The sequence below is a fragment of the Myiozetetes cayanensis genome, unplaced genomic scaffold, assembly GCF_022539395.1.
Source record: "Myiozetetes cayanensis isolate MyiCay16 unplaced genomic scaffold, myiCay2020 scf12, whole genome shotgun sequence".
NCBI classification, from domain to species: Eukaryota; Metazoa; Chordata; class Aves; order Passeriformes; family Tyrannidae; genus Myiozetetes; species Myiozetetes cayanensis.
Window position 1 is genome coordinate 11938181 of NW_026086826.1, and position 22627 is coordinate 11960807.

General features: G+C 41.9%; 2 protein-coding genes across 3 annotated transcripts in view; one reads left to right on the forward strand and one right to left on the reverse strand.

Annotated features, from left to right (window-relative positions):
- ITGB3BP (integrin subunit beta 3 binding protein) overlaps positions 1 to 2412 on the reverse strand; it is a 20772-nt gene extending 18360 nt beyond the window's left edge. For both annotated transcript variants that reach the window (XM_050306412.1, XM_050306411.1), the window contains exon 1: positions 2367 to 2412. In XM_050306412.1, coding sequence (XP_050162369.1) covers positions 2367 to 2371 — 5 coding nt within the window. In that variant the 5' untranslated portion in view covers positions 2372 to 2412. The remainder of the gene's footprint in view (positions 1 to 2366) is intronic.
- On the forward strand, positions 2301 to 21196 carry EFCAB7 (EF-hand calcium binding domain 7). Its single transcript, XM_050306408.1, is given in 16 exon segments — positions 2301 to 2547; positions 2786 to 2860; positions 4884 to 5071; positions 7447 to 7658; positions 7775 to 7813; positions 7815 to 7862; positions 8345 to 8534; positions 9191 to 9315; positions 12312 to 12453; positions 13452 to 13561; positions 14240 to 14397; positions 14581 to 14714; positions 16160 to 16308; positions 18067 to 18276; positions 19349 to 19456; positions 20467 to 21196. Coding segments are annotated over 14 exon segments (1887 nt in total). The 5' UTR covers positions 2301 to 2547; positions 2786 to 2860; position 4884; the 3' UTR covers positions 20542 to 21196.
- Positions 21197 to 22627: the final 1431 nt, after the last annotated feature.

Consider the following 22627-nt stretch of genomic DNA (forward strand, 5'->3'; position numbering starts at 1 on the left):
ACTCCCCAAATTGTGGGGGCAAAGATGGAGCCTCATTCTAAACACTTCAACATTGGAAAGAGCTGGAATATTACACTGGAAGACACAATTTCAGCTTTAGTCAACCTTTCCTTGTGTTTCCCAATCCATCCTACACAGCAGCCTCATTTGCTTGTGGGTGTGTTTTTAATGTTTGTCTTTCCAATGCCATAATGAGAGAAGTTACAGCAAAATAATTTAAAATTTGTGCTCCCTGCCCTGGACCCTGCACCTGTTTTGATGAAACAAAATTCATCCCCACACCCAACATGAAAACCCTCTTGGCCAAACTGTCTTCCCTCCAATCTTCCAAAAGATGAACAACCAACACATGCAAACAGAATTCCTGAGGTATTTTAGGGAACAACACAAAGAGTGGCAGTTTTAGTTTGGTTTATCTTTTTTATACAGCTGGAAAAGCATCACTTTGGCTCCAGTGCAGAGCTGTGAGCAAGGAAAGGAGATGGAAAGATGAAGTAGATGTGGTGACAGTATTTAACAACTCAGTTTGAGTTTTCTGCCCTTGAATTGTAGCCTGACAACTTATTTTCTTGATCATGCAGAGTATGATGGCACATGTTTCCAACCAGCTATCCAACCTGCAATGATTATTTTGCCCATAATATTTATCAGGTTAAAGAACTTCACTTCCTCTCCTTTATAATTTGTGAATGAATGCAACAGCAACAGCTGTGCCCAAGGTTAATGCATAAAAAAACCACAGAGAATCAGGGATTTGATCACATTTCATTAAAATGCCCTGGAGGGTATTGTAGTGCATTTGGAGGCCACTTCAGTTCGCTTCCTCTTAAGGTTCTACTTTTACTGGAGAAAAAAAGAAAGCACCTCTCTGCTATTTACACATTGCTCCATAATTTCCTATGTTCAGCTTAAATGGTGGTGAAATTCAGTGTATGACCACTGAGAAGCCAACTTAAAAAAAAAAAATAATCATAGTTTGTGTATTGTTAAGTTTCCTTTGTATTTCCTTTGTATCCTGCCATGACTCTACAGATTCCATGGTCAGAACTGGCAGAGGTTGGAACCTTCACTTTTGAAATCTGTATGGAGCTATAAACTGGGATAATATCCCAAGCCTATATAGAGACATCATGGATCTTATGGCCTCACCTTCCTGTTGTTGAAGTTGGCAACACTTTTTGCACTCATATCTTTTGTAATCAAATCCTTTGCAACACTGAGCCTTCTGCATCTCCAGTCTCCATGGGAATCATCCTAAATGGATTCTGATCCTATTTTCCTGTGTATGCTTCATTTATGTAGTAATAGAGTGAACCCTGCCACTGAACTCTGTTAAAGTCACACTTCCATAAATTCATATTAAAACCTGCTTTTTGCCAATCCCTTCAAGGGAGGGGTCAGAGGATGGACCAGGCTCTGCTCAGGGGTGCCCAGCAATGGGCCAAGAGGTAAAGGGCAGAAACTGATGCCCAGGAAATTCAAATTGAACATGTGGAAGAATCTCTTTCTTGTGCAGTGACTGAGCACTGGGATTGCCCAGAGACAATGTGGAGTCTCCCTCACTGGGGATATTCCAGAACTGTCTGGACACAATCCTGTGCCATGTAGTCTGGGATGACTCTGCTGGAGCATCTGTTGGACTGGATGACCCTCTGTGGTCCCTTCCAACCTGACCCATCCTGTGACCCTTCCTCCTGCCCCTCTCCCACTCATTCCCACACAGGCCCACACGTGTTATCCATGGGGTGTGCAGAGATATGGAATCACAGAACAGATGGGATAGGAAGGGACCTCTGGAGATCGTTCAGTTCAACTCCCTGCCAGGGCAGGGTCACCTGGAGCAGGTGACACAGGAACATGTCCAGGTGGGGCTGGAATGTCTCCAGGGAGGGAGACTCCACGCCCTGCCTGGGCAGCTGTTCCTGTGCTCTGCCACCCTCAGCGTGAAGAAGTTCTTCCTCGTGTTTAGGTGAAACTCTCTGTGTTTTAGTTTAAGGCCATTGCTCCTTGTCCTGTCGCTGGGCACCACTGGAAGGAGTCACCCCAGGCCCCCTTTAGAAATACAGAATCACCCACAGCAACATCACCCACCCACCCATTTCGCGGTCCTTGTTTTCCTCTGGACACAAACCCCGCCCTCTCCCGGCCGCTCCGCCCCTCTCCGGGACGACCCTCGGCGCGGTTTTCCCCTCAGGGAAGGGGCTCGGGAGCCGCCGCTCGGCGCCAGCCGCGCTCCTCTCACGGCTTCCCGCCCTCGGGAGCCGCCCCGCCGCCGGGAGGGGAGCGGAGGGAAAGGGGAGAGGGAAGAAGAGGGAAGAAGGGAGGAAAGGGGAGCAGAAAGGCTCCGCTCGCCCCTCGATACCCACGACATCCCGCTGCCGCCGCTGCCGCCGCCTCCTCGCCGCTCCCGCCGCGCTCCCGCCAAACGCCGCCGGCTGGAAACGGCGCTGAGGGCGGGCCGGGCCGGCCGGGGCGGGGCGGGGGAGCCCTCAGGGCTGCGGGGCCCAGGCCTGGCCGGGCAGGGCTCGTCGGGCCCCGCCGTGCGCGGTACGAGCCGGGCCGGGGAGCTTCGGGCGGGAGGTTCGGGGCGGACAAACGCACCTCAGGGGTCCCCTCAGGGACCGCCTGGGGGCGGAGGGAGGGTTGTTGGTTCCTCTCAGACGCGCTGGGGGAAGCAGATTGCAATGTTTTCTACGGTGGGTGGTAAATTTAGCCCTTGAGAGGGACTGCGCCCACCGGTGAGGGAGGTGACAAGATCCATGAGGTAAAAGTTTCCTCGTTTCAGGTGGGCGAGGCCGGAGCAGGGCGAAGCGTCCCTATGCGGATGGGTGTACTCTATGGATGAGCCTCGGTCCTGAAGGTCAGTGTTGTCGTGAGGGGTCTGACTTAGGATATTTGGAATAATTTCTTCACATAAAGGGTGTTCAGGCATTGCAAGGTGCTGCACAGGGAGGTGGTGGAGTCCCCATTCCTGGAGGTGTCCAAGGAACGACTGGATGTGGCACTCGGTGCTCTGGGCTGGGTGACACGGTGGGGATCTGGCACAGGCTGCACTCGATCCTGGAGGGCTTTTCCAACCTCAGTGATTCTGGGATTCAGTGATTGAGTGATTTAATTCCTGTTCGGAAGATATTTTTTATCTGTTAGAATCATACCATCAAAAATCAAAAGTAATAGTTCTCATGACATCCTCCTGATCTGTAGAATCACAGACTAGTTTGGGTTGGGAGGGACCTTAAAACCCATCCCATTCCACCCTCTACCATGGGCAGGGATGCCTTCTGCTATCCCAAGTTGCTCCAAGCCCCGTCCAACTTGGCCTTGGACACTTCCAGGGATGGGGCAGCCACAGCTTCTCTAGCAGAGGCCTCACCACCCTCACAAGGAACAATTTCATCACAATATCCCTTCTAAACCTACTCTCTCCCAGTTTAAAAGCCCGACCTGGGTTGCTCCCCTCCATCTATTTTGTCTAAAGTGTCATTTATCCCAGCCAAGCCATGGGGCTGCTGGCAGTGCTGTCACTGAGCCATTACTCCCTGCATTTCCCTCCATGGAAATGGCAGCACTCCTTGGCAGAACTGTGGCCCACACAAGAAATATCTCAGCAATGGGAAGTCCAAGGAGCACAAACGAGAGTTCACATTTTACAAACTAGTTACTGGAAAATTAACATTTGTTCTTCTTTTCCTCCTTGACTTTCCCCCCAGTTCCATTCTGTGTGTAACACGGGTGCTTTATTATAGTGATACCCGTTTGCAGGAGCCAGGCTGTGGCAGGGGGTCCCTGTGGGGTCTTTCTTGTGCCTGTGTAATATTAAAGTGTCAGGCAGGCAGGCTGGGTATTACAAATAGGGCACTTCATCCATGAGAAGAGATTATTATCTTCCTTTCCCAAGTGTAAAAGGCCTGTATAACTCACCAAGGTGCAAGTGATTTAGGCCTCCCGAGTCAAAATCCAATGAGTCCTGGAGGGGACCCTCTGATGTCGTTGTCTTGTTGCTGAACTTGAGATATTCCATTTATTATACTGGAATATATTTTCTGAAGTCAACATTGGGTAAAATAATACAAGAGGCTGTTAGAGCAACAGCACAACAGGATTTAGTGGCCCTCTGTGGTGGCCTTCTAAAAACCTTAATCACCCTTGGAAAAAGCAGAAAGCTGCTGTTACAGTTTACTGGCCATTGGTGAGCAAACAGCATCAGTTACTGCTTGGAATTGTTTTAATAATTGAGAAAAAATTCGTTTCATGGGGGTTTTTTCCTTTCATTTACAATTACATGGTCTAAGTTGCTCAAAGTTTTATGTATATTTATTTTTAAAGTTTTATGCACATCTGTTTTTATTATTTATATTTAGATAACTCTTAGGAGTAGAACTGTGTGCTTGACTTGGCATATTTGAAAGACTAAGGGTGACAATTTTGACCAGTTTTACTATTATCCATATGTTTTATTGAGTTACAGCTGCAAAAAGAGAAATCACGGATAGCAGTGGCTTGTTTCACAGATAACAAGAAAATGTGGTTTTATGCTTTCAAAAAACATGACTATATAATATTTGCATTATATACTATATAATAATTGTGATGTCAAATGTCTGAAATGAAAATAAAATACCATAAATTTAAACTTTTTTACTGCCAATGAAGAATAAATTGTGAGCAATAGGTAGAGCTCAAGCTATTTGGTTTTTTTTGTGGATCTCATGGTGTACACCTACAAGTGTAGGTAGTTATTCCCATCCCAGATTTAGAGAATGGGAAGGATATGACCTAAATGTTAGAATAATTGGTGCCAGTGTGTGTTTCACAGGACAAACAGAGCCATTATTAAGCAGGGAAATGGTAAGAAATTCTAACTGTAATTGTATTCTTCCCAGGATGGCCAGCAGTCCCAGGAATAACACTTCCCTCTCCGCTCAGAAAGCCACACACTCAGAAAATTCCCAAGGGAAGAAGTCCCAGCATACAGAAGAAGCAAACTTCTACATGAACTGCAGAGCAGCTTACCTGACTGTTCTGAAAAGCAGCTTAGAAAATATCAAATCAAGGGAACAGCTCGGCCTAGGTAAGGGTTTGGTCCTTTTCCCTGTGCCTGTTGTGTGTGATGGGGACAGGGATGGTGCACAAACAGTTCAGCACTGGGAGTATCCCAGTGCACAGGTTCAGTAATTGTTTTAAGGAATTCACAGGAGTTTTGGATAAGGTTCAGATTTCAGTATCTTTGAAGACATCTTCCTATTAAAAAATATCATGTAGTGATTTTTCAAAGTTTTTCATTTTCCTCAAATCCTTAATCTTTGTTGCTGGCTGTTGGATGACTCATGGAAGTGGGAATATCAGACAGAATTTTTTCTCTCTAAATCTCCAGTATGAGTGGTCTCAGTTCAGTTTAGGTTGGGTAATTGCCCTGGCACAGAAAATCACCATAACTGGTATTCCATAGGAATTCTTACTCTGTATTTCAACTCCTGCTGAGTTAGAATGCTTCCACAGAATGAAATAAAGAGTTTTCATTTTTTAATCCAGGCTGTGCTTGTGTCAAAGTAGTTCCTGTCAGCAGTCCAACAGGAAAGAAGTCTCTCTGACTGCTTCAGCTGCACTAAATAAAGGTGTTGGTACAATCTGACTGTACTTCTGTGTTACACTGCTTGGAGCTTCTTTCCCTGTAGCAGTACATGAAATCCTACCCATCATCAGGCACATTCCTCCAGCATGTGACTTAGTGCTCTCCAGCCTTCCCCAGCTGTAATAAAAGTGCCTTTGTAACATCCTAATGATAGTTTAGGATAATCTGGATTTTAAGATAAGGGTGGTGTGAACAAGTGTCGTCTCTTTAATATATGCTTTGGCTTTCATCTCTAGCCACGTGCCAGCTGGCTCCATAGCAAGTGTTTGGGCATTTTGCTTTCAAGGTTAACTTTGAGAGGGCAATTAGTTGCTCAGGCTCCCAGTCTTTTCAGAACTATTTAAGAACTTGTTTTAGAATTTGTAAGCATTGGGAATTATAGAATTATATTGCATCTTAATTCTGGCATTTCTCAAGTGTACCAATGTTTGGACATCTCTTGCTACGTGATGTTTGCCTGATGTTCTAAACTGTAAAGTATTCACTTAGACATTGGGCCTGTGACACTTTTTGCTTATTCACCAATAGTAGCTTCATTTCCTGTAAGTTGTAATAACACTGAGGTTATTTAGCAGAATCACTCCATAAAGAAATACAAATAAAAGGTGCAGGCTAATTGAATTTTCACAAATACAGACTTGGGAGGCAGGTAGGGTCTGGCAAGTGGTGATCTCCCTGGATATATGAAAACACAGAGTTGTACATTTGAAGGATAATCTGTTAAATATAAGTAAATCCTGTGCTGTGCTGTACTGACATTCCAGGCAACTCTGCTATCCACAGAACCAACCACACAGAGTAACTGCCCTTCCTTGGCTGACCTTGACACTGCCATCTCCAAACAATTGCTCTGTGCCCAAGAGTGGCGCAGATAAAGATATAAACTGTGCTGTGTCCTCCTGGCTCTGCCTGCAGAGGTGGCAGGGCAGGAATCTTTATTTAGTCCTTGCCATTCAGCTGCAGATTAGCAACAAAGGTGCCTGGTTTCGTTTGTTTGTGTTGATGGTGACACAGTTGCCCACCGAGCATTGTAACGGTGCCACCACCTCATTGCACAGATGGTCCTGGGCAGTGCTCAGCTGGCTCAAGATCAAATGTCAGCCCAGGTGCAGATGAAGGATCTCTTGTGTTTCCCTAAAAGACTTGATTATATGGCAAGATATAGAGGCATCCCCTCCGGATTCACACAGACTGTTTGTTTGGGTTTAGTGTCAATTTAACACCATACCTTCATCACACTGAGAACTGATGAAAGGATGTTTTGAGTAGACTTTGAAGAGGCAAACGAGATCCAGCACATTAATGTGGAGTAATGCCAGGTGTGAGATCCAAGGCACTGGTTGCATGGGTGGGATTGGCTGTTGGCTTTAATGCGTGTCTGGGGGTATCATTTTTCCTTTCATGGTGTGTGATTTGAATTGATGAGTTCAAATGTGTAGATGTGACGTAAAATATTGTTCAAGATAAATTCTACACTAGATCTCAGTTTTTGACAAACTAAGTGGAAAGACTGTTATAGATTTTAGTAGAAACAGGGTCTAATAATGTGCAGGTTTACAAATAGTGTACTCTTGATATTAAGACACAGGATATAGCCTGAATTTTACATTTGTCACATGAGAAGACTTGTCTTTGAATTTGTGGATATTTTGATTGAGACTAAAACTGAAACTGTCCTTTAGACCCACTTTTGCCTTGGAGTCATGTGGCTTAAAAAAAAAAGTCTGAACATGGAAAGTAATTCAAGGATGTTTTGAGAAAAGTCCTTTACTGACAGCTGGAATATATAGTTAATATTGGGTTTTATTCTTCAGTACTTCAACAGGCTGGAAGAAATCCATCTCAGAAGACCATTAATAAATACTGGACTTCACAAACAACTGCACTGAATTTTGATGATTTTTGTGCTATTTTAAAACAAGAAAAGCCAGTTACAAAAACTGAGCTGCTCGAAGCATTTCGAAAAATAGACACAGATAAGACTGGATATATCTTACATGATGAACTCTATAAAATCCTTACAACAGTAAGTAGCAGTGGAAACTCAATTATCCGTCTTTAACCATTAGTAGAGATTTTGGAAATGAGATGGTAAAATTCTGCTACAGTATAAGAATGATTGGTTTGGGTTTTTTATTGCAGAGAGGTGATAAAATGACTTGGGATGAAGTGAACACAATTACTAAACAGGCTTGATTTTAACTGCAGTGGCAAACTTGATTATGGCAAGGTATGGCAAACACAGACACTTGTTTGATACTGTGTTACTGGCTTGGTGTTACTGACTCCATCAAACACAATATTACACCTCCAGGTGTCTAGTGATGATCTTACCCAGGAGCCCAAATTGCCTGGGACTAAATTGTGAGCTGGATAAACAGCCCACAAAGATTTGTACAGGAGTGTACTTTCATAGGAGGAAAACTAATATGATTTTTAACAATTTGTCTTCAAATGTCTAGAAAGAAATATAAATCATCTGTTGGGTTGAAAGTCACTTAATTTTTATTTGGTATTTGAACCTCCTTGTTGAATGGCTCCGCTTTACTGTGCTGCTTGAGTGGTTGTTCTGATTCAGGAAAATTAAAATTGTGCTTGAATAGAAAATGCATCACATCAACTGACCTGTCCTTTCCTTATTAACGTTAACTTTACTCCTTAAACCATGAGAAGGAATGTTTCACTTAGCAGATTCCCTTTCTTTCTGTGCAGTTTTGTGAGCTGTACCTGAGCACCAGGGAGCAGAGCTGCAGGACCGCCCGGGAGAGGCTGGAAGTTGACAGCAGGTTGAGGCAGCAGCAGTTTGGGAATCAAACTGAAACTTCCTCCGAAGGGATCACACTGCCAGTGCCAAAACCATCCCCCAGAATCTCCAAAAAGCATGATCAAAGACTACCAAAAGGTGTTTGTATTTCACATTGGGAGTTTTCGTTCTGTTGGAGGTGAAGCTCTGAGTCAACGAGCAGTTGAGTTTTTGTTGAATTTTTCTCAGGTTAGTGAGGATGTTATTGATTCATGTAATTTCTACAGTGACAATCACATAATTGTCTCAGCAGAATGTGTTCTCAAATTCCTAATAATAAGCTCTCAGATTCCTAGGAGTGAATTCTTTTGGCTGTCACGTGGCACAGCCCAGAGGAGAGAATGAATGCTCAGATGTTGCAACATAGACAAGTTATTTATTCCCTTCCCAGATCAGAGATGAAACCTTAAACATTTATCAATAAACTGTGTGTTTGTTTCAAGTATTGAGGCTACTCTTCAAGCACAATCGATAGGGCACTTCAATGTTCTTCTTGGAGTTACAAAGATACTTTCAAACCTTCCCAAAGTGGAAGAAGACCACAGGTAACAGACTGCAGAGGTGCCACGTCTGGAATATTTGCATGGAATTTGTGCTGGTTTCAGTTGCTTCAATATCAGGCAAAAAACCATTCTGACAAAAGAGTGATGAAGGGATCCAGTTTGTCTGTGTGCTTACAAACACAAGGTTTATGATAAACAGCTCTAGGAGGGCACTGAAACAATGTAACTGTAACTAAACGTGTGTGTTTGCAGGTGACAGCAGAGCTCCTTCAAGACCCTCATCAGCCCAAAGCGGCAAAGCTTCCACTTGTCCCGCTGTCAGTGGGAGTTCCAGCAGCAACAGGAGCACAAAGCTAATTGAGCCCGACACAATGAAGGTATCACACTGAAATGAGGCTGTTTTCCTCCTGGCACACATGTTATTGCATTTGAAATAAGCTAAAAAATCAAAGAAAAATGGCTTCTTATGTTTTATTAAGAGTTTGTCAAGGGCAGCTATAAACCACTGAGAGTTTGATATGTGTTATTATTAACATTTTTATATACTGTTGGTTTTGCTGACATCTAGTTATTGAAAATAATTTTTCAGGTGTGAAGGTTTAATAGAAGCAAGCGTGTTTTTTTATAAATGAAACCACTGTTGGAGAAAACGTTTTAATGACTTCTTGAGAAATTTAAAGTTTAATAATTTATTAGGTTGGTGAGAACTTTAAATGCTTAAGTAGTCTGAAAGATTGTGTATCATAAACCTTTACATGAAAGGTAATTGGAAATAAATAACAGATCTGGGAGCATATTCAGTTTGTTGGGCATTACTTTCTAAATATATGCTGTAGCCTGAAAATATTGATTTTTAGTTAAACTAATATGTCCTATCAGTATTTTCTTTTGAATAAATCACTCATTCAATATAAATTCCCGTGGGAGAGAGACAACAAAGTCACTTTGCTAAGTCAATATTTGTAGAGTGTTAATATTGATCTTTTTCCTTTGTTTTCCCTTTCTTGACTGAACCTTTACTAGTTTTCTTTCACCAGAAAATAATAGCTGCAGAAATATAAAACATTAACTGGAAACTGCTCAGATACATTAAAAATGTGCACCTTGAGACTCCTGTATAAAAGGGAAAAAATGGTTATGACCACACAGTGTAACTGCTGCTGGAAAACTGAACTGATTGTTCTCAGGAGCTACATCTTTGTTTCAAATAACAACTCTGAATTTGTTATTGAACTCTGAAGTCCTTTATATCTTCCCCACTGCTATACAGTGACATTTGTTCTATATGAAAATTTAAAAACATCATCTCAGAGGAATTTTTTTGCAGTCTGTTTGGGTATCTGGACCTCCATGCAATTTAACCTGCAATTCCACCTTGTTCAGCCATGATGTGTGGGGTGTGAAAGCAGCACACACTGAGCCAAGATCAGTCAATAAACATGGAAAGGAGGAAGTAGAACTGTTAATTTTTATAAACTCTGTTTGGCACAATGCAAGCTCACTGTCAGGATCAGTGAATAAATACCCAGGGATTCAGTTGTGGTGTGGATCAGAATGTAGCACCCAAAAATCCTTCTTATTCATCTTCTATTCAGAAATATGTATTTATTTTTTTCTGCTGTTCACCTGTGGTTTTGGACCAGTAAGAAAATATTGCCCTGAGGAAGTTGGACCAAAGCCAGTGTAACATTTCTGGCAGAGGAGAACACTGGAAGTCAAAATATGGTGAATGTCTGAATTTAAAACCCATGGAATGTGCTCCTAGTCCATTCTTCCATGTGTTTTCTTTTTGTCAGTGGAGTTTTGGGACGTGTTCAAAGCCATATCAATAAATTGTGGGAGGAAAAAAATAGCCAGTTACAGGTGTGCATAAACATCATACTGGGCTTCAACTGCAGCTGAATCCCAATCTGTGAACAGAGTGATGGAGATGTTAAATTTCTGCAGAGTGTTCTTGGTGTTGGTTTTAGTCAAGACTGAAAGACATCAGCAAAAAAAGAAAGGGGATCATGTCCTAAAAATGGAGCTCTTTGCTGTAATCACAGGAACAATTCCTGTCACAAACATTGCTTTTTATTTGGAATTCTGCACTGGTGTGTGGGCAGTTTCAGTAGTAACTTAAACTGCAGTAGCAGTGACCAGCAGCAGGTCCTGCCTAAACTTCTGTACAATCAACACAAACATTTCCCACTTTGGGCTGTGATTTGACAACTTCTGTTATGCTTTGACGTGACAAAGTAAAATCAAGCCAGAAAATCATCTTTATATTCCCAAATTTGCCTGTTTGTAATTTGGCATGGATAATTTAGGGCACTTAGCACCACCTTATGCTCTGTGCAAGAATAACAGTTCAGGATTTGATTTCCTAAAGCTTTGGTCAGCTTTTTGTCCAGCAGTTTTGTCAGGAATTAAACAGGGAGACTAAGTGAGCAAACACCCACTTATCTCAGCTGTGTCATGTTTTAAGGATGAAATAATTGCTGCCTTTAGATCAACATCTTGGATGAACATAACAATGAAAAAGTGGAGATTAAGATAGTTCCCAGCTATGTAAAATGAATGCTTGAATGACAAGTGTTTAAATGGAGGAGCTGATCCTGTTCCTGCAATAACCAGTGGCAAAACTTAAGGCTCTTATCTTAAATCCTTGAGTCTCTGAGTACCCATTAATCCAAACCAGGGAAGGCAAATCAAGGATGTCTCACATTCCTCAAGGCATACAGTGTGTCTGTATTTATTTTATCTCACTTTTTTAGCAAAAAGAAAAAAAAAAAAAAAAGAAAGTCATTCTAATGATATTTGAAATTGAAAATTGGGAGCTGCTGTTTAGAAAAAATAAATAATTGAAGCATGGAGCTGTTTCAGCAAAATCATGGCATCTCTACAAACCTTATTATTCACAAACACAGCACTTTTCAGTTTGCCTTTCCAACACCTTTGACAGAAGTCAAGAAAAATCACATTATTTGACCAGTACTTGTGTTTGTGATTTGTCTGAGCAAATAACCCCTCATTGCTCAGCTAATCAGTTGTGTTCCCTGCTTGGTTGGCCTGAGGGAGGTAGCAAAATTCCAGCCTTTTGGTGGTAAATCACACAGTTCAGGGAATTTCATTAAATCAGTGGCAATTCAAATTTGATTTCATCTGTTTGAGCACTGGGGGAATCTGATTTTGAGGCATTTTCACAAGTGAAGCGATAAAAACTGACTACAAAAAGGACTATTTGAGATAATTCTTGCTTTAAAAAAAGAGTATCAGGGCTGTATCTTGTGGTGTATGTTATGCAGGATTTATTAAATAATAAAATCAGTATTTCAGAGGAGGTGCTCTTATCTTGATCAAAGATAACATTGAATACTTGCTCGCTTCCCAGGAATGGCAGTGTGCACAATCCAAAGGCTGCTTCTACTTGGAAGAAGATGGTGAAATCATCAGCCACAAGTACAGGGTGCACTTCCCTCAGAGGTCCTCAGTTTGTGTCACCATCAAGCCTTTAAATGTTCCCCAGGTAGAAGGTGAGTGTGTTTTTATTTCATTTTCCTGTTCAAAAGGGTGAAACCCACCCTTAGATCCACCTGGGCTCAGTCAGTGCTTTCCACACACTTTGTGTTTTACCGAGGGCCTTTGTCTTGTTGTTGCATTGGAATTATTTTCTCTCCGCGTAGATTATTTCTTTTCTTATCCTGTAAAACGGGGCCATGAGATTCCAGAGTTGGTTTAGACTCATCTGTTGTGCTACAGGTTGGTGATTGATTCTGACTGAGGTTGGTAATAAAAACTTCACTGCATGTAACTGATGGAAAAGAGTCATTTTTCCCAGTTGCTGCCTGGCTGAAGTGGGAAGCTGATCAGCAGACTCCAGTGAGAAAAAGGGATCTGAATCTGACAGATGGGAACAATTTAACAGATTTGGGGATGTCTCAGTGCTCTGCTCAGAACTTTGGGGTTTTTTATGGCACCCTTTGAACCTGTACCTTAGACAGTTCTGCTGCAGGACTGTCCAGACATTCTCTGTAACCAAAAAAAACTTGTCTTTTGTATAAAAACATTCTACTTTTGCGCAGTATGATTGTCCTGGGCGTGGAACTATGTCTGTGTTTTCCTGTGGAGAGGAAGGCACAACACTGGTGTGCAAGGAGGGGATCCACGTTAGCAGAGCAATGACCTTTTTAGGAGAAAAATGTCTTCACATTTTGAACAAATTTGTGTGGTGTGTAACCACTCCTTGGTATTCTTGACTCTTAATGACAGAGCTATTCTGTCAATAGTTCCTGATGATAGAACTATTAATAGGAATAATTATCTGTAAGACAATCACAGGGCTCGGAACAACTTCTCTGATTGGTCTAAATAGGAAGGAAATCCCAGTATCCTGTAATGGATTCTTAATTTCCATTTTACACGAACAGGGATCAATATTATAAATACCATGAATATATCCATTTTGGGGTCCAAGGAAAACCACTTTTGTGCCATCATTAAACGTTTCTGGGTGGAATATTTTTCTCCTTAGGAAGAGCTTGTCACTGGTTGTCAGTGGATACAGCTTTGTTTATTCTGAAGGAGAATGAAACCCAAGAGAGTCTACAGCTTGTGAGCTTTACTGAAGTACAAAACAAAGAGGTCAGATATTGTTGTTGTGTTCCTGTTTTAATTGTTATTTGTTTAGTGTGTATGTTAATATTACATGGGTGAGTTCCGTGTGATTGGGAGGAATTCAAGCTGCACTAGTCAGATTAGAGAGAAGCAGCACATTTTCCAGGCACGTTCCCTTTCAAAACTGACAGCACTTCTGCAAGGTAAGATGTACCAGAATTGCAATTCCACGTGTATGGAAGTTTAATGGAATTCTGGTGAGAACCATGTGATTGTGTGATATGTTGGCAAGTATTGCTGAGTTGCTTGGAAACTCAATTTATTCCTGCACCCCCAAAGCCAAAATTTCAAAGGTAAAATGTGTTAAGATTTCCTCTAATTTTCTTTCTCCTTCCACATATAATTTTGAACTTCAGAGAGCACAGGATATTCTTATCCTCTGGCAGAAATAAGGGAGGAGAAATGGCAGCATTAACTTAGTTCTCCCTTCTCCCCTCATCTCTGGTCCTGGATGTTTTTTTAAACTTTATTGTAGGAGATTCACTAGAGGTTTTTGTCTTTAAAATGGCATCTTTAAAGAAAGCACCCAGCATTACCAGTGTTTTCAAGTGATTAATCACTTTTGTAGGGATATTACTGGTAATAAAGAAAGGCATCATTTGAGAAGTGAGTGACAAACTTGCCTGTGTTCTTATATTTGTTCAGATATTTGGCTGGAAAGGGGAGCTTGGATCTGGGAATTACTGGCTGCTCCCGTTCACAACAGGCTGCAGGCTGAGGAAGGGGAAAACACAAATTACTGGAGAAGCAAAATTGGTGTATAGGGATGAAGATGGAGAGCTGGCCCTCACCAAAGACTTCAGGTGAGTCATATTCCCAAACTCTGAAAAAGGGTGTTCTCCAGCTAAAAGGCAGCTTTTTGAAAGCTACATCTTCCTAAAGTACAGGTTATTCTCAAATGGACTGAACAGTTCCTGCCAATATTATGAGCCAGCAAAGCAAGCAGAAGCCTTTGGAAATAGTTTTGCCTTTTTTTAATCTTTCAGAGCTGCTCTATTGGATATATTTGAAACAATAGATTTGGATGGGAATGGCCTCCTGAGTCTGGAGGAATACAACTTCTTTGAACTGAGAACTAGTGGGGAGAAGTGTGATGAGGAAGCATGGGCTGTGTGTAAAGGTAAGTTCATTGCTGTACTTAATTAAACTAATTAGGGCCATCAATCTACTTCCAAGCTGTATGTGTATAGTACAGAAGAACTGAGTATTTTGTAGGCTATTCCAAGGACACATGGAGATACTGTTCTCTTCTCCCTTTGTTTTCTTTTTTTTTCCTTTTCCAGTCTCCTGTCCCTTGTTTTGCTTCATTCTGATGTGTGTGCCACTGACCTTCTGCTGAGAAAGTTCTTGCCATTCCTAATTGTTTTGTAGCTGCCAAAAACTACAGATTTTCTAATCCTGGATGACGTGGTGAATGAAACTGTAACAGGTATTTGTTTAACCCATGTCCTTTGTGCAGATTAGGCTGGGGCTGCTTTCCTAGCTCACAAAGAGCTGAGAGGTTCATTTAATTAGTGTCTGTGGTGCTCCAGAATGGCATCCAGAGTGTCCTGGGGATTGCCAGTGTCTCACTGTGTGTCAGCCCATGTCACGTTTGGCATAATTCCTTTGTAGGCTGTGACACACTGGCCAAGATACTTCAGATCTGGCGAATCCTACTGATCATTTCTCCCCAAAACACTCCAAGGTGTTGGACTTTTTCCTAATGGATGGAAAACTCATCCAAAATCCTTTTCTCTAACTTTCTCCTCTGTTTCATTCCTGTATGTACTTTTCCACTCCTGGACTCTGGCAGGTGATGCCTCTGCACTTATCTCCACACGAGCAGGGAGGGGTAAATATGTGTGAATAAATAAGGCAGGAAAGAGGAGAATCTGGTGAATGTTTTACCAGGTCATTAATCAGTTGAAAGGGTTCAGACAAATACCATAAATCTTGACACCAAAGTTCAAGCCATTTATTACAGCAGCTGTACCCTTGGATAGATTTATTAAATTGGTAATCCCTTTTTAATAATATATAGTAAAGATTTAGCATTGTTGTGAAGATGAGAAAACCATTTTTAAAACTCTCTGACACAAGGACATTTCAATTATGTGTTTGCTGACATTAGAGTGATATCTATGATATTCTCTCTAGAGATGGGTGTTAGGATTACTGGAATTTTATTGCTTTTTAGGAACTAAGTAAATCATTTCTATATCAAGGACCTCAAGGGTGCTGGTTTCAGCTGACTTTCATTTCCCATTCCTAAAATACCTCTTTCTGCAAATCTCAACCACAAAGTTTTAGCATAAAGCAAAAAAAAATGAATATGAACTGCTTGTGTTTTGAAATCTCACCCTCTTTTGGGTTATCCAGAGGGAGCAGCTGTTGCCAGGCATTATCCCAATTCCACAGGGAAGCTCCACAAAGAGCAGGTGCCTGGTCAAGGACAGTCTTTCCCAAATAATATTGGAGAGCCCAAAAAATGACTCCATCTTTTAAACTGTGGCTTTGGAAGGGTAAAGAGTGTTTGCAGAGAGAACAGACTTTTGAGTGTTACTTTCTATTTCCTTTAAACAGAGAATTTTGAGATGAAGAAGAATGAACTCACGAGACAAGGATTCCTGGATTTGAATCTCATGGAAGCCATGGACCGGGAAGGGGATCCCAGTGACCTCTGGGTCACTCTGTTGTCCCTGGGCTACAACAAGGCCTTGGAAATGACGGAGGTATGAGGGACACAAAGCCAACTGCTCGTGTTTAGCTGCAGCACTGTCTGTGTCTGCCAGCAACTGACTCCAGCAGCTCAGGGATCCACTCCAAACACGGTGCATTCAGGATTTACACTGTCACATCCGTTACCCTGTTTCTTAGGATAACACCTGGATTGCTGAAAGAGAAAGTTTTCTTTTTGCTTTAGAGACAGACAGGATTTTGTGGGTTATAGAGGAAGAAATTTCGGATTACACCCGTTGGAAGAGTTCATTGCCCTTGCTGGTGAGATGTGATCAGACTGCCATGGTGAACTGTGACCTCTCAGCAAACTTAGAAAGTGCAGCATTTGCTCTCCTTAAAAAAGTCACTTTCCTAATCCAAACCACAACAAAAATGGATAATTTTTTCCACATGATTCAGAATTCCTTATTTTCAGACCTGATGATTTCTGTTTTGTTTCTGTTTGCTTTTCACAGCAGTGTCTGAATGTGTTCAACCTAAAATTTTAAGGAAGAGGCTTTGGGTGACACACTGTTTACTTACAGGCCCAGGAATTATTTTTCTAATATGTATATATGCCTAGATATTTTATTTTATTATTTTATTTCATTTTTCAATTTTTTTTTACAGAAATAATTTTGGTGTTAAGAGTTCTTACTCAAGAAAGAGGATCTTTTTAATGAAGAAAAAAAGTTATGAAAAATTTAAGAAAACATTGAATAGACAGATAATTAAATCATCTAAGTTTCATTCCCAGGAAAAGACTTTTAGGATCATAGTCTGATAATGTCATTTAACTTTATTAAAGTAAAGCAGGTTAGTGTAGTCCCTGTATAAAATATCTGTGTGAAACAAAATATATGCAGACCCCAAAACAGTCAATATGAGAGACACCCCCTCTCAGTGAAAATCTTGGCTCTTGGTGAGTGATTTCATGATGAGCAGTTTCTCCTTTTCCTCCAAGTTGCGGTTGGCAGAGCACCTGCAAAGCTGTTTTTCTGCATTTCAGCCACGAGAGGGAGCGATCCTCCAAGAAAGAGCATTTTGGGGAGGTTTTTATCCAGTTGGGAATTTCAGGCAGGTGTTTTGTGCCTTACACCAGCTGTGGTTTATGGCTCCAGCCTTTGCTTTCCAAAGGACAACATTAATCTAAATATCTCCATCTGTTAACTTGTGTCTATCACTTAACACTTTAATTCCTTGATTTCAAACACTTCAAGCGTGGTGTTTTGGGACCATTGAGCCTCTAACAAATTAAAGGCAGAACTTGAGAAATCCTGGTGGATTCCAGCAGGCATTGGAAAGGGACTGAGGTGCTGTTACTGTGTCTGGAAAAATGCAAACTCCTGGTTGTTACAGCAGGAGTAACACTGCTTGATGGAACAGGGCAGATGTATTAAATCTGCGGGAAGTAGCACCAGTAGCAACAGTGTGACAGGGGAAGGAGTCAGGGCTATTTCAGGCACTGGAATACATTCATACTGCATCCTAATTCCTGTGCATTTTGCTGGCCAAGGAAGGGTTTCCCGATGTTGGAGCTGAATGCACCAAACTATACATTGAGTGTACTGTGGCTGGCATGAAAAATGTCATCTGTCCTGTAAAATACCGCCCCAGCTCTCAGCTTTGGTGTATTTGATATTCAGGGACACCCTCGTATTTGGGTAATTCTGCTTCAGAGCAGATATGAAAATACTGAGGAGCTGTGAATGAAAACCTGAGGGGAAAAACTACAGCTGAGGTGATGGTAAAAGCCGTATTTCCCATTGCAGGCCTGTCCCTTTGTCATCGACGTCCGCGCCGAGAGGTGCAAACCCCGGATGAGGGCCGTGTGTCTGGAGGCAGGGGGCTCCCAGCTCAGCAGGGCTCTCTGCAGGGCTGTGGTCAGCAAAGGGCAGCCCAAAGCACTGGATGGCTCTGACAACATCATCGCCCACACCTACAAATCAGGCAGGAGAATCACTTCTGTTATTGAAAATAAGGTATGGCAGGAGACCTCTGCAAGGCACTCTGTGTGAATGTCTGTTATTACAGTTCTTCCCCTCCCCCCCCCCTTTTGTCATATTTGAGAATTACATTTTCTGGTATCAAGTTTTTGTATCTATTTCATTAAAAAAAAACAAACAGGACCTGATGTGCTCCTTTTGACATATGACTCAGACTGCTAAACATCGGTGTCAGAAGGGCAACCAGTTCTAAATATCATAAAGAATCTGAATATTTTTGTGTTCACATTCAAATTTTTCAGTATTTTGATAATAATTGGAGACACAATATCATCATAATATGAGAAAACAAAGACTAAGAACAGGAAATAAAATTACAGAAAATTCAAAGAATACAGCCTTTGCACTATTTAGCATTTTCAGTGCCCACAAGAAAGTCAAAGAGCAGTGATTTGCGTTGACCGTGTTATGGATGAATTATTAACTGGTTAGTCTGACAGGATTACTACTAATCCAAGCTAAGAATTGTAAATCCCAGCAGAAGTGGTTGGTGAGAAGCAGAGATTTTAAACCTTTCTGCATAGAACATAATGAACCTGCTGTTCCTTCTCAGTCTCATTTGTATCAGGTACTGTGAGTTAATAAACACAGCTCAGGAAGATGCTGGAATTAAGATGCTTTAAATCTGAAAAGATCACAGCAAGAAGTATATGTTTAAAGGGAGATTCATGCAGAAGGGGCTGGGTTGGAAGACTAATATTAGGCTCCTGGAACTCTGGGTTTAGATGTGCACTCTGCCCTTTAGGGTGGCTCTGGCAGAGTTATTTATATGTTTGGGGCTGTGGCAGAGAAGGAGATGAGGTCTGCACTCAGACAGCTCGATGCTCTCTGGCATTTCTGGGAGTCTGCAGTGACTTCTGGCAGTAGATCTGGGCTCTGTTGGTGCAAAGGTACATTTGAAACTGTGGCTCTTCAAAGAGCATCTTAAAGCATTTCTGTCCTGGAAAATAGCAAAGTCAGAGGAAGCCAGAGGGATGTGTAGCTGGTACAGGAAGAACAGACAATGAACCAGTAAACTAATGGGTTCCCTCATGTTTTTCACTTGCAGTCTGAAAACAAAGTGATTGTTCGTGTCAACAATGAGCAGAGTAAGAACTGCCTAAATAACAGGGGACTTACAGTTTTTGCTGTAGAAGTGGCACCAAAATCCATGATGGTAAGGGGCTTTTTCATTATTATTGCTCAGCCAACTTAAAATCTAAGCAATAAGAAAATCATGTGACATCCTTATAGTTTCCTTTTGTAGGTCTTTTACCACGAGGAGGAACATTTGGAGAGTGGCATCTTTGTGACCAGTGCAGATCAGATGTAGTTCTTGATGTTTTGTTATAAAAGGCCATAACTGTTCAGTTTTTCACACATGGAGCTGTATCAGTTGTCCATCCAATACGTGTAGCACTTACTAATATTTTTAATAATCCTTGTCAAAGTCTGTGTTTTCTTTTTATTTTTCACTTAGCAAATTTTAATCAGATACATTGATACTTTTGAGGGACACATCAAGCATGCACTAACCAGAAACAGCAGTAAATGCATTGCAGTGCTTCTGCCCAGTGGGATTTGCAGATGGCTACTTTTGTTGAACTTGACTTAGGGGTGTTCAGCCACAAGGCATTTTGAGCTGCTGATCCCTGCTGCAGAGCTGGGCAGGCTGTAGGGAAAACCCAGGGACAGAATGTGAAAATGCATTACAAATGCAGATGATGTTTTTCTTCATTTATTGATGAATAAAATCTTGGTTTTATTATTCTAAATGTACAGTCCCTTTGTTTAAAAGAAGAGGCTTCCAAGCTATTTTATATTTCCCAGCTTTCCAGTTTGTATTCAAACCCATTGTAAAAGGCACAATCCCGTGACACAGGCAGGGCTGGGGCCTATTCTGATACTGCTGCTGACACTTTAGATATCCACAGGCTGGTCCTGTAAGGTGTTTTTTAATTGTAATTTAGGCTTCAGTCAGTACTGGGTTCAGTGTCCTGTGAATGTTTTGCTGTCATGTAATTAAATTCTATAGTAATGTTTGCATATCAGCTGTCAATGTGGATGAGGAACGTTCATCATTTAGTGGTGCAGGTACTGAAACAGTTCCTTTTGCTTACACAGCACGTGAGGTGACAATTCTCCAAGCCCCAGCTGTTTCACCTCTGTTTTCTCTCTCCTGTCCAGGTGTGTCAGCACGTGGTGCCCCTGAACGAGCAGGAGGAGTGGATTTATAACTGTGTGTACTCCCTTGTGCGTTAAACATTCTGGTCACAGAGCTGGGAATGTTCACACCAAACCAGGAGTGGGTTTGGGCAGCTTCCAGACGATTTGTAGTCTTGTCCTTCTCAAAAAGCTGCCATACATTTGTGCTTTGCAGGGTTTGATCTGTTAAAGCCAACGAATCACATATGTCTGATATCACTCATTTCTGCTAAGGCTGTGAAGAAACACGTACAGTGATAGATTAGGGTGGAATAAGTGTGTGTAAAATCCTTGGACAGAATAAATTACTGGCATGAAAACACTGAGGCACAATAAAAATTAGTGCTGTTCAGTGATACAATGAACAGCTGTAACATAATAGTGTTTTATAAAGGCTGGTTTCCCTAAATATGCCCTGGTTTTGTACATGTACTGTAGTTCCATCACCACTTCACTGAGGAAAAACTTACTTTGGTGAGTAGGTCTGGTGGGTTCCTAATTAAACACTGATGTGGTTTTGGTGTGAGAAGGATAAAGGGATGAGATTCAAGATTTTATTTTGCCTCTTTCCCTTTTCCTCCCCTCACTGATAATACTCATCTTGCACTTTTTCTGTAATTACTGCCTAATTTTATACTCTTTTATGTAAAATAAAGTCTGCCTTTTCGTATGTAATAAAGAAATATTATCATTTGGGGGAAACAAAGTTTTGTCTTGGGCTCTTGACTGTTAACAATAATTAATTATTTCCAGGGTAGCTGAAGTAAGGAGACTGAAGTGCACCAAGCTGAGGCTGCAACAGCAAAGAAAACCAGCTTTGAGGTACTAAAAATATTCATCTTATTTTTCTAGTTCCTCTAAATGTCTGTTAATGTGGAAAAAAAAAAGGATGACCCTGCCCACTGGATGCTTAAAAAGTGTCTGAGTTTAAAATAGCCATTAAATGTACGTGACCGCATGTGTAAGGGCAGCGAGGAGTGTTGCAAGGCTATTTTTATCAGCCATAACTCCTGCACTCCGCTGTTCCTCTGCTGTAATCGTACACTGGGCAAGTCAAATGTCAGTGCCAAAAGGAGAGCTGGGCTCTGATTTACACACTTGATGCTGGGGCAGGTTTCCTGGCCATCTTTTATTTTCCCGTTTTTTCCCCATAGCGAGTACAGCAGACGTGGTTTTCATTTTCAGAACTGCCCAAAAGAGGTAGAAGTTGAGGCCACACAAATACTTGGTGATTTCTAGCTCTGCCCCAGCTCTGGAAATGCTGCCTCAGGCAGGGTGTGGGTAAATCAGAAGTTCTCAGCTAGGTGTCTAAGGAGGAGTTAGGAAATAATGAGACACGTTCTGTGTAGAACAGACACTACAAAGTGAGCAGCCCATTATTTGCATTTCTCTTGTTTGTCAAATCAGTCTTTTTAGATGTGGCAGGAATTCATATGCAACTCTGCATTTTAGGAAAGGAATGGTTAAGGCTGAAGGAAGTGCTTAGTGGAGAAATCGCTGCACGTGAAAGACTTGGTTTTGCTGCAGGTAAAAAACATAGCACAGTGACAGGGGAACTTCATTTATTTTTGATCCTCTTGCTGCTAGGAAGGGTTTAATTACCAAGATTTTAAAGTGGGAACATGGACAAGCTCTCCATGGCAGGCTCTGCCTTTGCTGCCCCAGAGGAGGTGAGAACAGAGATCTCAGAATCTGCAGAATCTTTTCCAGTTTGCTTAAAGTCCAGCAAGACAGAAAAGCATTCCAGCTTCTCTTTTTAAGGCTGAACACAGGTACCAGCTTATTTTCTTCAAGGGGAGACATTTGGGAGAAAAGGTGTCTGTAACACCTGTAATTACCTTTCTTTTGAGAACTGGCACTAGGAAAACAAAATTCAGGTTCTTCATGGGTTTGCCAACACTGACCTTCCCTGACCACCCTTCTGAGGGTATTGAAGGGCTCCTGCTTGTGTGGGATGGTCAGCTGAGGCCAGGGCCTGACTGTAGGGCTTGTGGTGACATCCTGCTGATGGCTGTGGGGACACAGAGGGTCTGGAGCACCAGGAACAGCTGAGGCAGCTGGGGGGGGCTCAGCCTGGAGAAAAGGAGGCTCAGGGGGGACCTTCTGGCTCTCTGCAACTCCCTGACAGGAGGGTGGAACCAGG